The sequence below is a fragment of the Gymnogyps californianus genome, chromosome 1 (assembly GCF_018139145.2).
Source record: "Gymnogyps californianus isolate 813 chromosome 1, ASM1813914v2, whole genome shotgun sequence".
In the NCBI taxonomy this organism is placed as follows: domain Eukaryota; kingdom Metazoa; phylum Chordata; class Aves; order Accipitriformes; family Cathartidae; genus Gymnogyps; species Gymnogyps californianus.
Genome location: NC_059471.1, coordinates 14,926,034 through 14,940,995, shown reverse-complemented (window position 1 = coordinate 14,940,995; position 14,962 = coordinate 14,926,034). Strand labels below are relative to the sequence as shown.

The 14,962-nt window shown below is 35.3% G+C and overlaps 1 protein-coding gene across 1 annotated transcript; it reads left to right on the top strand.

The window, feature by feature from the left end:
* The first annotated feature begins 241 nt into the window (after positions 1–241).
* ANGPTL5 (angiopoietin like 5) lies at positions 242–12,801 on the top strand. The gene is made up of 8 exons (XM_050915126.1): positions 242–340; positions 2,055–2,202; positions 3,212–3,315; positions 3,890–3,983; positions 4,909–5,009; positions 9,879–9,999; positions 11,054–11,239; positions 12,482–12,801. Exons 1-8 carry the CDS (start codon positions 242–244, stop codon positions 12,799–12,801), a joined length of 1,173 nt encoding a protein of 390 aa, XP_050771083.1.
* Positions 12,802–14,962: the final 2,161 nt, after the last annotated feature.

Here is a 14,962-nt window from a genome sequence, read left to right as displayed (position 1 = left end):
TTTATCCCAATGAAAATATATATGTTTGAGGTAATTGCTCTCAGGATACAAGCAGTAGTATATAAAATCTACTGTGCAATTGAAATGTGGTTTATTAAATCCAGGCATTAAAGGAGTGATGTGTTGGCTGCTCTTTGTGCTGTAGACATTCCCAAATAGTTAGCTGAGGACTTCATAGTGTACAATCCTTTCCATGGAAATTTGAAACCCGTCAAAACATTTGCATTTCTTCGAGTAAAAGATGAACTGCTTTAGGGTAACTCCACTGATTTGTCTTAATATTTTTTTGTTCAGTTTAGGAGAGACTGTCATAAGTAATGTCAAGCCTTGTTCATCTAAGGTAAGATTTTTAATTACTTTGCTTAGATAAGATAATGAATGTAACGATGATTTCTCAGAAAAGTGACAGATGTTTTTAAAATGTAGATTGCTTTATTCAGGATAGACACAAAAATACAGAAGAATCAGGTATTTTCAGTTAGAGGAAAGAAACTACATTGAAATTGTAGGAATTCAGTATATTAGAACATTTTTGTATTAATGTCCTTCATCACAGCTCAGTTGTTAGGCAATATTTTTAATCTCATCTGCATGACTGTAAATGCAGAGTAACTATTGTTTTTGGCAGAGTCACGGTTTTTGCTTGAATTGCTGAGGTCAGATTTAATTGCCTGTTTCATGTTGGCTTTTGTTAAAAATAAATATTGATTAAAAATATTTGCTTGACAGTATTTAATTGAACATCTGGTGAGTAGCTGTGATAAAGCCCTGGAACAAACCATAGTTTCAAGTGATCTATTTATAACTCTTATAGAATTTTTCTTCCTTTATTTTGTGCTCATTTCAAAATTAAAGAAACATATTCTTTTACTTCTCTAGCATTTATCTCCAGACACAAAAATACAATTACATTAATAATTCAGAAGCCTTTTTTTTGGTAAAATCTCGTGTTAACAGTTTTATGTAATTTTTACTTTCACTTTTTAAAAGCAAAAATCAGGGAAAAAAACTGTTCAGTGCTTTGCCAGTGTAGTGCCAATACCAGAAAGAGAAACCTGAAGCAGGAAAGGAGAACAATTATGTCGAAGATATATTCAAGTCTAAATAAGTTTTCTTTTTCATTAAAATATTTATGTTTCTAAGGATCTTATTTACATTTGAAAATAGAGTATATGAACATACTATGCTTTGCTGAGATTATGGAATCAACAAACAAAGACTCAAATGAAAATATGTTTCTTAGTCTTTTGACAATGACACATATTTCAGGAATTACTTTTAGCATTTCTTTAAGTGATGAGTCAGAGGCATTCCCTTATTTTATGTCACATGGCACCATGGAAGAAAAAATACTAAATATGAAAATATTATTTTAAAAGAGCATTAATAGGTGTAACTACTTTTACCAATGCTTTTATTGTCACTATTTCACATAATTGTGTGCCTGTGAATAGTGTCCCTTTATTCTTTCCTCTATAAGAGCATTTAAAATAATTTTTTAATGCTGAATTTGTCTGCAAATCTGCTTGGGACTGCTTGTGTGCATAGATTAATAACTTGTGCAAGTATTTCCATGATCAGAGTCTAAGTAATTAATTTAGGGACTTTCAAGAGTGAAAGTGTTTTGCTAATATGTGGTAAATCCAAAAGCCTGCTCCTTTCCAGTGAAAATAACTTTGTAAGCATTTGAGATGTCTGTTGGGTGTGGTGATTCCTAAAATGTGAGCTTCCTAAATGCAAGATTTGCAAGTTCTTGCCTCTGGTTCACGGTGCTTACAGGTAGAATACTTTACCAGAAATGTTGATGGTATTTTTTAAATTTATAGAGGTTATTCTTTACCTCTGACACCCTTTTTCTCTTGTGAGGTCTGGCTAAGCAGAAGACACCTAACAGGCCTTGGTCTCAGCTCTGTCAATTACCACTTGATAAAGCTTTAAAAAAATAGGTTTTGAAGGAAGACCCACAGAGTAATCTACTTCATTTTGGCACACTGAGCTATTTTATATATGCCTTATGATCAATTTATTTCCCCCTCCATTCTTTGGTACAACAGGGCACAAGGAATGTTGCAGCTGTGGAGGAACCACTCAAGGCAGAAGAGAAAATTAAATCTGCAGATATTTCAAAACAAAAAGAACAATGCCTTGTACCATGTGATGTTCAAGCTAAAATTTTACGAGGGGAAAAACATTACATGTGCAGTATGTATTCATAAAGAATACTCTCAGCGACAAGCTATGCAATGCCATGCTATGCAATCCTCTGCTATGCTACGCTATGCTGTGCTAATTTATTTTTTAATCTTCTTGAGCACATGTGACAGCCTTTGCCTCTGCTGCCCAGGCTGAGTATTGTTGAAAAAATTTGGGGTGCCGTGTTTTTGGGATGCAGCTGGTGTGACAAATTTAAAGTACAATCATGCTAGTCTCTATAATCACTGGTGAAGACAGGCAAATCCAGGCAGCAGCTCAGCCCCCCTAGATCTGTGTTACCCTGAATGTTGGTAGCTCTCTCCATTAGAGAGGACGAGTTGGGTGTCTGTCCCCCATTTAAACATCATAATTAGGTACGGAGGAGTTAAGTGGGAGTTAATTAGTTAGTTAGTTCATTAAAGTGGGAGGAAATCTATACTTCAGCTTGCCTTTTATAGATACTTATGCAGGACATTCTCTATTCACTGCCTTGACAAACTACACAGCAAATGATGTAATCAGCCTCAGAAAAAAATTGTCAAAATTCTTGTCTTTCCCATATGATTTTTTTAATATGTATTATAATTACCTGACAGGTTTACTTTTTTTTTTTTTTTTTTTAAGCATCAGGGCAAAAAACAGGAGTAGCAGAGTGAATGAGTAAATGCAGGATGACAGGAAACCTTATATATCTGTCTTTTATCATTTGCATTTGTATTTCTGTGATATCCATTAACTGGTCATCCAAGTTGCCCAAGGATAAGATGAAATTCTTCTTCAAATCTTAAGAAGAGCCATCAATTCTTGAGATGTCTTCACTGCAACGAGTTAGGCTGAGGTTTTTAGCATCTTTGGCTTTAATCTGTGGTCTCTGTACTACTTTGCTTTCACTTTTAAGTACCCTAAGATTAAACACCTGCAATATTCACTTAGATATCATAAATAAGTGTGTTGTCATTCAGTCAATAATATTTCTCGATTTATGATAACAAAGTGGATGAACATATTTCTTTTAAAGGAAATTTGCAGAACTCTCTTGTTGAATATGCAAGAAGTACAAAAAAACTGGTAAGAAACATGATGGATGATCAACAATCTTCTTTGGATTACCTTTCTAATCAGGTACTTTTTTCTTTATCATAAAGATTTTTATTTATTATTTATCACTACAGGTATGGTCTAACTGAGGAAAATTAAGCATTTATATTGCCATTAAAACAGTAGAATTAGAGTCTCTATCACCATTCCTTGTACCTCTGGTAGGGTGTGAGTTCCATTTCTACGAGGAGTGATAAGCACCACCTAGTCCATAGCTTAGTGGCATACATGGCAGTAGGGTAAGTGGAGGACCATTCCTCCACATTGATTGCTATCTCCAGTCCTGTTGTATTTGTGCAGATGACGTGTTATATTATCGTTAACTCTGATAGTAGTTTACAAACATTGTGCATCACTCAGATAAAATGCCTTAATCAAATGAAGGACTTTTTTTTAATTAACTGCAATTGTGCCTAAAAAATGATTTTGGATGAAAAAAGTAAAAAAATCAGGCCAATTAACCTAATGAAGGTATGAATCACTAACACATCACAAAAATGAACTTCAGATTATATTTACTAGGAGTCAAAAAGAACATCTTTAGAATGTAAAATTCCTCATTGCAACCTAATTAAAGATCTTTTATTTGAATTTGCAGGTAAATGAACTCATGAACAGACTTCTTCTTTTGAATGCAGAAGTTTTGAGAAAGCATTTGGATCTACTTCCTTACAGAGCAGTTCAATCTCATGGCAAGTACTTTTTGCATTTAGTCTTGACCTCTTGCCTTTTTATCTTTGTATCTTGACAAAGAACTAATTAAAGCAAAGGTAAGCAATTATAACATTTACAGTATTTATTCTGTGTTAATAACATATAAACTCTGGAAAATTTGTGAACTGTTTAAGAACGTCATCATACAGACTGCTTTAAATCACTTGCAACTGATAATTCTGGGCATCCTGTTTAGCATCTTGTTGATTTTTACGCAAAATACCAAGTATGATCATCAGTTTGTAAGTGATCTGATGTTGGTAAATGGCACGTTCTTTTGCAATGAAATAAAGTGTGCTCTGCATTTGCAATATTCTTCTTTAAATGGGATGGAAGTCTCTTGTACACTGGACAGTTAATCTTGTGTGTAGTGTCCATCCCAACTAAAGGAAACATTACTTCTAAGCAGTCCTACTGGCCGTAGAAACTGCTTGTTTGAGTATGTTTAACATAGACCTGGCTTAACACTTAGAAGCAAAGGGGTTTTTATGTATACATTATGATGTAAAGGCTTTTACAAGTATAACTACAAATATCTGCAGGAAAAAGACATCCTTCCCCAGATAATATGTCTTTTTCTCAGTACCAGTGTTACCCAAATAAAATCTGTAAAATGATCCAGATACGTAATCTTTAATTTCTGTATCATATCCGTTAAGATTAGAAAGAACTTTCTCTATGCAATATAATTTACATTTCTTTCTGAGCTTAATGGGGTTCAGAGAATTTTCATTTATAAGGTAAATTCATGACAAAACATGACTTTAAAGTTTGCATGACAAGAAAATGCAATTTGAAATCATTCATACGTTACCAAGAAAAGTAATATTTCTGTGCTTAAGCTGTATTTGGTTTTTTTAACATATTTTGCTAATGAACTTCATCAAATACTTTGTTCTCTAGGGTTGGATTGCACCGATATTAAAGATACCGTTGGTTCAGTTTCAAAAACTCCAACTGGTCTGTACATTATCCATCCAGAAGGATCAAATTATCCTTTTGAGGTAATAAATTTATCTCTCACGATAGTCACAATTTGCTTGAGAATATGCACTTACAATATATTTAATAGATTTAAAGTGTTTTCCTTGACAATTTCTCAACAGATAAATAAGAAATGTATTAAATCATCCAAATGTGTCTGCCATTACAATAATTTTGATGAGTTTCTCATTTTCTACAAAGAAACTTAATCTGTCATAAGATCCCATCATCAGTTTTCATATACAGTGAAAAATGTGCCAAAGAGGAAAACCTAAGGTATTTTCCAGCACCCCTCTTGATTGAGAAGTGCTGTTCTTTTCTGTTTTAGAAATGGAAAACTGAGGAGCCAAGTGACTGATCCATTTGGCTCCTAAAATGGGACCTTTGGCTTTTGAATTATTCTGCTGGATGACTGTATAGCGTTGCCTTCTCTTGAGAGGTGACTCTGCTGATGCCTTTAGCTTGGACATGATACTGTATAGGCATCTAAATGTAGGTGCAGATGTACATTGGTCTGAGGAGTAGGTGCTTAGCTCTTGTCTGAGCATCATTATAACTCAGTCTTGAGGCAGAGAGGCATCTAAACTTTTAGTTTTCATATCCAGTTTGCAGGATATACATTCTTAAGACAAAAAAAGGATGAAATTCAGCATGAACTGCAGCAGTCATGCTTCCTATCACCACCTGCATTTTCTGTAATTGCTCGGCGTTATAGTGCTCATCTAGGAGAATAGAGTTTTGGGTTAATTTCCTCAGGCTCAGGACATTCAGATCCGTGCAAACACAAGGTGTACTTTGTTTTGTCTGTTTATTTCGATTTCAGGCTGTTCTACTTCAGGAAGTCCTTATGCATAATGGAAAGACAGATAACTTGCAAACCTTTAATTTTGCAGTACATGCTGGGGTCATTAGTTTTTGGAGAAAAAATGTGGAGTTTAAGCCAGCTAATAAATAGCAAAATTTAATATCTAACTTTATAGTCTTCCTTTATATGTAACAAAGGAAAGATGAATCCCTTTATCTCTAGCCAATTGGAACCCTACAAAATGCTACAAAAAAAGAATTCAAACTGGTTATGAAAAGGCTTCAGAAGTATGCTGGGATCTCAAAAGAAAAAATGAACTTGGTTCTGCAGACCCCTGATAGAAAAATGTGTATTTCTCTCTATACAATGCAGCAAGCTCAGGGAGAAGATCTGTAACTCATCGGCAAGTTCCTTCCAGGTAAAAGAGAGGCAAAGACAGGTAGAAGTGTTCACAGAACAACCATATTTATAGTATGAAGAAAATGCTGTCTGCCTCACCCCAGGATGAACCATAGCACAAAATGCATCTGTTTCAGAATTTCTTCTGGATTGAGGGGGATTCCATTAAGGAAATATTCATACCTCACCCAAATTACTTTTCCTGAGAGGTGGTATGACGAATCTATGTGAGAAAAGTGATTTTGCAGTTCACTTTTAGCTTTTGGCAAATAAATCTGAAATGATACAATTCCTTTCACTTCAAAAGTATTTTTGACACTTTTCCACATTTTAAAGTTACTGCCAGAATCTGAGAATCGGTTATATGAGTGGAAAGGTTCCTTAAGGAGAACAAGAAACAAAAAGAAAAATCATAATAATTTGATTAAAAGCACAAGGTAACAATAAATAATGAGAAGAAACGTCTGCACTCATGAAATGAGCATCTCATTTCTTGTCTGGTAGATGTTACACAGAACTGAAAAGATAGTGCCAAAAAGTTTTCAAAGAAAAATATCTAAAATATGTGTGTTCCATAAAGAATGTTATTTTAAGGAAAACTGTTTAATGCAAATTCTTCCATGTGTTGAAGCATAAAAAGTGTGTAAGAGAAATGATAGATGAACAAAAATATCAAGACATTAAAACATAAACAAGAAATTGTAATGCATTTTAAGGGGCTAATAGCCAAGAGTTCTGGAAGTTCTGTAGACTAGCAAAATAAGAAAAACACAAAGAAGCAGAAAACCATAGTAAGAAACTAAAAAACAGAAAACAAAGCCAGCATGAAAATTTATTTCAGTGAGGACCTCTTCAGCAATAAGCTGTCCTTTAAGTGTAACTGAAACTAAACCAAAATGTCTTTAGAATCATTTGCATAAAGATACCAGATAAATGAAGAAAACTATTTAGACAACTTGATCCTGTTCTCATGTTTTCATGTTTAAAACCTCATGGTTTTGAAAGTGAGTATAGATTTTGATGCTTAACTCGGGCTAATTGGAACCTGAATTCCAGGAGCTCTAAGAATATCCAATTTCAGTGGCAGTGGCAGGTTCTCGTCATCTCAGAAAATTAGTCCCAAATGGGCTTTTGTCTGAGCATTCAAACATGAGACAATTAAAACCAATTTCACTTCTGGAAAACTGAATCATGATCACTTTCTGATACATTTTTCAATAAATAAGTTTAGATTAATGATATTTCTAAGGTGGGTCAGACAAACTAAACAGTTGTTTGGAATATACCTCTCATACACACTAAAGATGGAAAGGGAAGAAATATTCAGTAGAAGCATCCTCCTGCTCATTTAATTTAAATTGTACCTGGCACAGTCATGCCCCTCATACCTTGCACGATATGAGACACAGAACAAGCTGTAAAATGGATTAACTATTATAAGGCTTTAAGAAAGAAAATTGCATCATTTCCAGTATATAAGGGATTAAGAAACCACAGCGATGACTGTTTTTTGTGTATCTATCTCATATTTTTACTTAGCTGGTGTATGTTTTGGTGCCATATCTAATTGGCTGATGACCTTTCATATAGAACCAAATCTGCTCCTTCTGAGAATTATCAACACTCCCACTGATTTATATTGGACTGAAGATTGATATGGTGACCAAGTGGGCTCCTCTTTGTATTTCTGACTCATAGTAAGAGGAGTAGCCAAGCACGCAATCATCTTCTCAAGACAGTGGATGAGGCAATGGGATTATTTTTAATGAGTTTTAGCTATTTGCATCTAAATATTCATTTTGGCATCTTCTGTATTTCTTTTTACTCCAGTTCCACCCTCCTTGGGTGACTGAAATAAGCATGTGATTCTCCAGGGAATAAAGCCCACAATTTTCTTTCATGCACGTGACCCTTACTATGATTCATTCAGTATTTGTGTTGCAAGGATTGCTCAAAGCATCCAATGGCATTGACTTACCTGAAGATCCAGGATTCCCCAGGTTGTATTAGATCACATTGCAGCTCTGTCCTGTTGCTTTCTCGTCATTCATAGAGAAGATGTTGTTAAGTCACAGAGGTTCTGAATGTGATGTCAATGTGTTCCTGCCAAGGAACAAGTCTTTGGTTTCATGAAAAATATCTGGCTGGTACAGGCAATGGGAGTGCAACAAATAAAGCTCAAACTGCCACAATTTTTTTGAGGGTTAAACTGTCGTCCACCTAGACTCTACTTTTAGCAACTGGCTAAGATTGCAAATCTCTCTTTTCTGAAACGTGTTTCATTGTGTACATTCTCTGTAGCATGAACAAAAAATTCCTACTTTACTCCATCACTTGTGCATCTGCTTACTGTTATGATTTACTGATAGCCAACGTTATATTCTGAGCTGACTTTTGTTATCACAAGTAGCTTAATGGCTCCATAGCTATAAGCATTTTCCAGGTTAATTCTCCTGATACTAGTCACATTGGGAGACACTGAGAAATGAGCCTCTGTTTTTAAACACTAATTAAGCATAGTATCCCCTAGAACTACTTTGAACAGCTTAGGTGGTGCAGCGTCTAAATATGCAATATGCAGCTTTCCACATTAGGATGCCCAGACTATCTAATTCCTGTTAGAACTGGTCGAGCTCTGCCACTGGGGACATACTTGAAAAATACCCAGAGTGACCTAGATACATTCCACTTAACTTTAGGCACTTAGCTGAAATCCCTAGAGAGCAGCTAAGGGTCTAGGGGCCCTTCCTGTAGACAGTGGAGGTGACTAACATCTGTAGAGGGTGATTTAGATCTTGGTTTCCCAGAGCCATGCAATGAATGCACATTTCTCTAGATAAGGGGGATTACAGGGGAGACAAGGGCAATAAGTTTCCTAACTTAGGGAACTCAATTATGTGTCTAAAGTTAAATGGGCTGAGGAGAAAATGTGCCACATAATGTGATATTCCATAGCAGAGCAGAGGGCAGCTGGACCACTGCCATTTGACATGCTGTTGGGCACAAATTTTAGTGAAGACTCATAAAGACTCATAAATTTGAGAGTTGATCTTCTGTATTCAGTGGGACTGCTCAGTTGCAGGCTGTTAAAAGTTCACATTGGGACTTCCCTGGATTGGGGCCCGTGCTTATGTAGAGTTTTTTGCTGCTCCAGCGTAAATTATTATACACTGGATTATTGCTATCACTTTTTCCATTTCCTCACCTTTATTAAGGGCTCTACATTTCCCAGGCATCACAAACACAGTATTTCTGGGGAAGAAAGGTATGATGGTGAGGGAGAACACATAAGAAGTTGTGTCTATTTTGCTTTGCTGAAATAAAGGTATATTCAGTGTTAGTGCCTGTATCTGTAATCCTTTGCATGATTAATACATGACATTGCATCTTGCTTTCAATTAATGCTATTATTAATACACAGTAACATCAAAGCTTATTTATTATATCTGATACGAGCAGACATTTGCACACGACAGTTTCTACTGGTTGAGGAAATATCCAAATCAAGCAGTCCAACAAGAACGTGTAAGAAAATACTGCAGCTTCGGTTTTTATGCTTTTTATTAAGATATTTGAAAAGTATGTTGCTTAGCAAAACTCTGAATAGTCCACCTTTATTTAATTAAAATGTTTTCTTCATAACAGTTGCTTCAAGAATGCTTAATCATATCTATGTCTACTTTAGGTTTTGTGTGACATGGAATTTCAAGGAGGTGGATGGACTGTGGTTCAGAAAAGAACTGATGGAATCATTCCATTTCAGAGAACATGGTCTGAATATCTAGATGGATTTGGTGACCTTTCTGGTATTAATTTTAAATACTCTAAAGCGCTTTGGACCCAACGTTTCTGCTGTCTTTATGTGAGCTACATTCCACTAAATTGTGTGGGATTTGTAGTAGTATAGAGAGTAAAGTTCTTGTTTCTTAAAAGTCTTATTTATACTTAAGAGGTTTTTTTCATTAAATCTATTGTGTGATCTTCTCAATAATGACTATCACCCTACTAGAGTCTTTAGCCATTGCCCATCCTCAGTCTCACGAGGTGTTTAAAATCTTGTGATATTTTCTTCCTGAAATAATGTACAAATTGTATTTCCCCTTCTTTCAGATTTAAAAAAAAAAAGCCTTAGTTGGTTTTAATCACATTTGCAAAATATTTCATTAAAGCAGAGAAAAATCAGTAATATTTCACCACAGGGCATGTGAAGTTAGAAACAGAATGGAAATACTTCAGTAGCTAATACCAACACAACTCTGCTATTACTTTTTTACTGCCACCTTTCATCCAGCAAGTCTAAACCCAGTTGCTGTTTCAAGAGTTTATCTGGGATTGCAATGGAAGCACACAACTTCTCAACTATACAAAAAAGCACAGCTCATATGGGGCAACATTTCATGGAAGAAAAAGTGTGATTTACAGAGGCAGCAAATCTCAAGAAGAGGGTTTGAGTTTTGTTGCATTTCATAGAATGCTAACATTTATCATTTCTCAGTATTGCCCTTAGGAATGCTACTGAATTCTGTTTAATCAAGTGGATCTTTAGCACATCCAGTTTTTGTGGTCTTCTAAGGTATATTGAAGATGAACGCTTGAAAGTTATCATGTGGACAATTTTCTAAAAATGTCACAGAGAAAAAAGATGGTGCGCACATGGGAATTCTTTCCATGGATTTCTCAATGAAGTAGGAAGATCACTCTGTACCTTCATTAGTCTTTCAAAGGAATATAAGCCTATCATACAACTTTTATTACACTTGGTTCAGGAAGGAAAGTAGAAAAACTAGAAGAGTCCATTCTTTTCTTTTACACTTTCCATTTCTAGAAGTTTATTGACTCTATATTATATTTCTGTTTTAGGGGAATTTTGGCTTGGACTGAGGAAGATTTTTCACATAGTAAATCAAAAAGCCACTAGTTTCAGTCTTTATGTGGATTTGGAATCAGAAAATGACAAGCATGCCTATGCATCATATGATGGATTTTGGATAGAGGATGAAGCATGTTCTTTTAAGATCCATTTGGGGCGTTATTCAGGAAATGCTGGTAAGAACTTTAAAGTATTTAAAGATAGCTGCTCCCTTTTTTAACGTGAAAAAATGCATTCAAAAGAGTAATACTTAATTAAGATAACTTTACAAATGTTTCTTTCTAATCTGTTTTTCTCTGGTGTATAATGAACACATGCAGATAAATGGTTAATGATGTAGTGATTGGTTATGCCAACATCAATCTTTACATAGTAAGAAATAATTTTATTCTATTGCTTCAAGGTCTTTAATGAAATAATTGAATAAACACTCCTTTAATAAAGAAAATGAATAAAGAAAATAAAGGAACTTTAATGGATTCAAGTCCACAGAATATATATATAATACATAAGGGATTTTGGGTGTGTTTGTGTATATCTATCTAGTGGTCCAATTCTTCAGATGTCCATTATCTCATCCCAAATTTGCTGATGTTAGTGGAAGTCTTCCTGATGTTGTTGCTTTGTTTAGTTCAGAAGTGCCCAGACAGTGGCATACAAAGGACAGAAAAAGAAATCGGCTGGAGAAAATGAGGCCTACAGTGTATAACAGTTACTGGCTAATATATAGACACAAATTAATTTACAATTCCAGACATCCCTTAATATCATAACTATACCAAATGTGCAAAGATTTGTGTTAAGTGTTAACACAAGACATGGTTAAGTAACCATGTCTTACTGCTTTTTTCTAATTTTTTTTTTGCATGTTTACTAATATGCAAGAATGTACCTTATTACCAACGTAATAGTTATTCTCTGAATGTGCTGGTGCTTTACTCTACCTGTATTTGTAAGAACCATTATTTCTTTAGTAAGACAACAGAACCAGTAATCACTGACCTTTGTGTTTTAACAATTCCATTTTATCTCATGACTCACTCTGGGGCTTTGGGCACATCACTGGAAAATCTGAAGTTAACAACCCTTTTCATTTCTTTTATCTTTTTTTCCACTGTCTTTGAGGACAGAAGCCTTTACCTTCATAGCTGGTGTGCGTGTCACTAAAAGCAACAACAATATAAAGATGTTTCATTGAATTTCAACTTCTTCCATACTTCTCAGTATTTTATATTTTTTCTTTCCTATGTCTTTAACACATTGCCAGCTCATTATTTGGTGCTCCTGAACAGCTTTTGAAGAAATCTATTTTTCTAATAAATTCAGAGGAGAAGTTTGTGAGGTATGCAACAAGTAAGAAATGTTATGTTTCTCCATAAATAACTCTTTTATCCTTCTGTTTTATCTGTTGTACTTAGGTGATGCATTTAGAGGATATAGAAAAGAAGATAACCAGAATTCAATGCCTTTCAGCACATTTGATGTTGATAATGATGGATGCAGGCCAATGTGCACTATTAAAGAACAGCCTGTAAAGAGCTGCAGCAACTTCAGTGATAACACTGGATGGTGGTTCAACCAGTGTGGCCTTGCAAATCTTAACGGTGTTCATCGCTACACAGGTAGATTTCTTGCAACTGGGATTCACTGGGATACATGGACAATGAACAATAAACCAGTCAAAATTAAATCAGTTTCAATGAAAATTCGGAGAACCTATAATCCATATTTCCATTAACCTATGAAAATAGAAATATATCTCTTCTTGTAATTACGTGGGATAATGTATCACTGCATCATAAATACCTTTCATTTTCACTTGAACAGTTCAGTCTTAAAACTTTATTAGATATTTCCATAATACAGTTACTCATTTTTATTATGAAATGTCAGCATTTGTAGTGTTCCCACTTGAGTAAGAAGGTCCTAAGAAGAACAGGGTTTTCAGAAAACGGATGAAGCTTAGTGTTTGTCAGCTTTTATTCAACTGTCTCTTATGCAATCTCAGAGCCAGTGGAAAAATTATAAAAAGGAGTCTAATGCTGACTTTTGAATGTGTTTTTTCTGCTCTCTGCATATCTGAATTGCCAAGAAATTTCAGCAAATTTTCTTTTAAAAAGCCATATACCTGCCATTTCCATCATTATATTTTGAAAAAATACCTTTTCTTCACCTGAGGTTAATTTTCCAGAATCAGCTCTTCTTTCTATGTTCCTTATGAGGCAAGATAACACTGACTTATTTCAACACATATGTAAGGTTGTGTATACTCTCAGGGCCTGATTTTTGTACAAGTAAGGTAGATACTGACATGCAAGAACTATGGTCTGTTTTGTATTCAATTTTCACAGTCAATGTGCTTCATAATCAGATTTTTACTCTACCATTGTCTATTTCACAATTCACTACAAATGGACACTTTTTTTCAAATAAAATATATAACATTTCATATAACCTGTGGAGTTTTAATTTTTGGATATATGGGCCTGATCTTATGTTTTTCATTCTTTTTGACATTCACTTTGTGAACGCTCATGTGGTAATCAACAAAAACAATTTGAATTGTATAAGTACATTTTAAATTAAGTAGGGCGAATTGTTTGAATTTCTGTCAGTAAAAATAGAATAATATCAATAAAAATGTGAATATTGTCAGTACAGCAGTGTTTCTGGAACCTGGCATCCATTCTGTGGCAACTAGACGTGGTACTTCTCATCTCTGCTTCCATTTCAGTAGATCAGCTCTGTAGTAACACGTGGAACGAAATCAGTTAAAAACTCTATCGGTTTCTTCTTTGCTGTCTCGCACTTCGACCAAGCATTAACAGAGTGAGCAGAAACCATCATCAGTTCAGAACCACCATGTTTTAGAACTTCTTTCTGAAGATATATGTAGCTATAGGAGGAAATGAAGCTTTTGATAGGGTATGTTACAAGGTTAAGGGAGAGAAAAAATTCCTCTTTTCTTCTATGCTTGACTAGTCCTTAAGAATTGGAGGTTAAAAGTTGCTAAAGGCAGAAGGTTTCTCTCTGCTAGAGAGAAACTGAGGACTATCCTTGTAGCAGGGGCCTATGGTAGAAGCACGGTAGGAAGTAGCTTGAGGAAAAATATCACCGGCCCTGTAGAGGGATTGTGAGAGAGGGGGTAGCTCATGCTCTTGGGGGAGACTGAATTCTCTGAGTGCGGGGGGGTGTTGTGGTCAGACCATGTAGTCTTTGGAATTAGAGGTGGAGAGATAGTATGTATGCCCTCTTTAGCCCTCCCTCCCAGTCCAGGCTTATTAGGAATGCAATCCCTTCTAACAGCGACATGGACCCAGCAGACCTATAAAGGTAGATACTAGAATGAAAGAGCTTCTGCACTATGATTAACAAGCATTAGAGCAGTATGTGATTGTTTAAAGAGTATTAATTCTGGCTGCAAACCTGGATGTTGTCACTGTGTTAGGGCTATTATGTCAGAAAGAGTCCCCAGGCTGCAGTACAACGATCCTACTGGAGAATGCCGGTGGCTAAATTTCACGGAAATTTAATGGCTTTGATGAAAGCCTCAAACTTTGACAGTGGGACCTCTGCTCTAACAACCAGGTCCAAGCCTGTGAGCAGAAAGGAAGAGTCTAAGTAGGAATCTGGATGCTGAGTGCAGAACTAGAGTCTACTGACACCCTGAGGCTCCTTTTGGCTTTATTAGAATCCCTGCTTAAAAATGAAGGTGGAAAATGAAGATTGTAGATCTGTGCTGGCAGATATTACCACATTTAATTACCAAGTTTAATCTCTCCTTTGTCAGCGTTGGCTAGATTAGCTGGCAGTAACAAATCATAGAGGAGATGGGCCTGAAAAGATAACTAAAGCTTGAAGGTTCATTCTTGCAAATAGATATTGGATCTTAAAGTCAA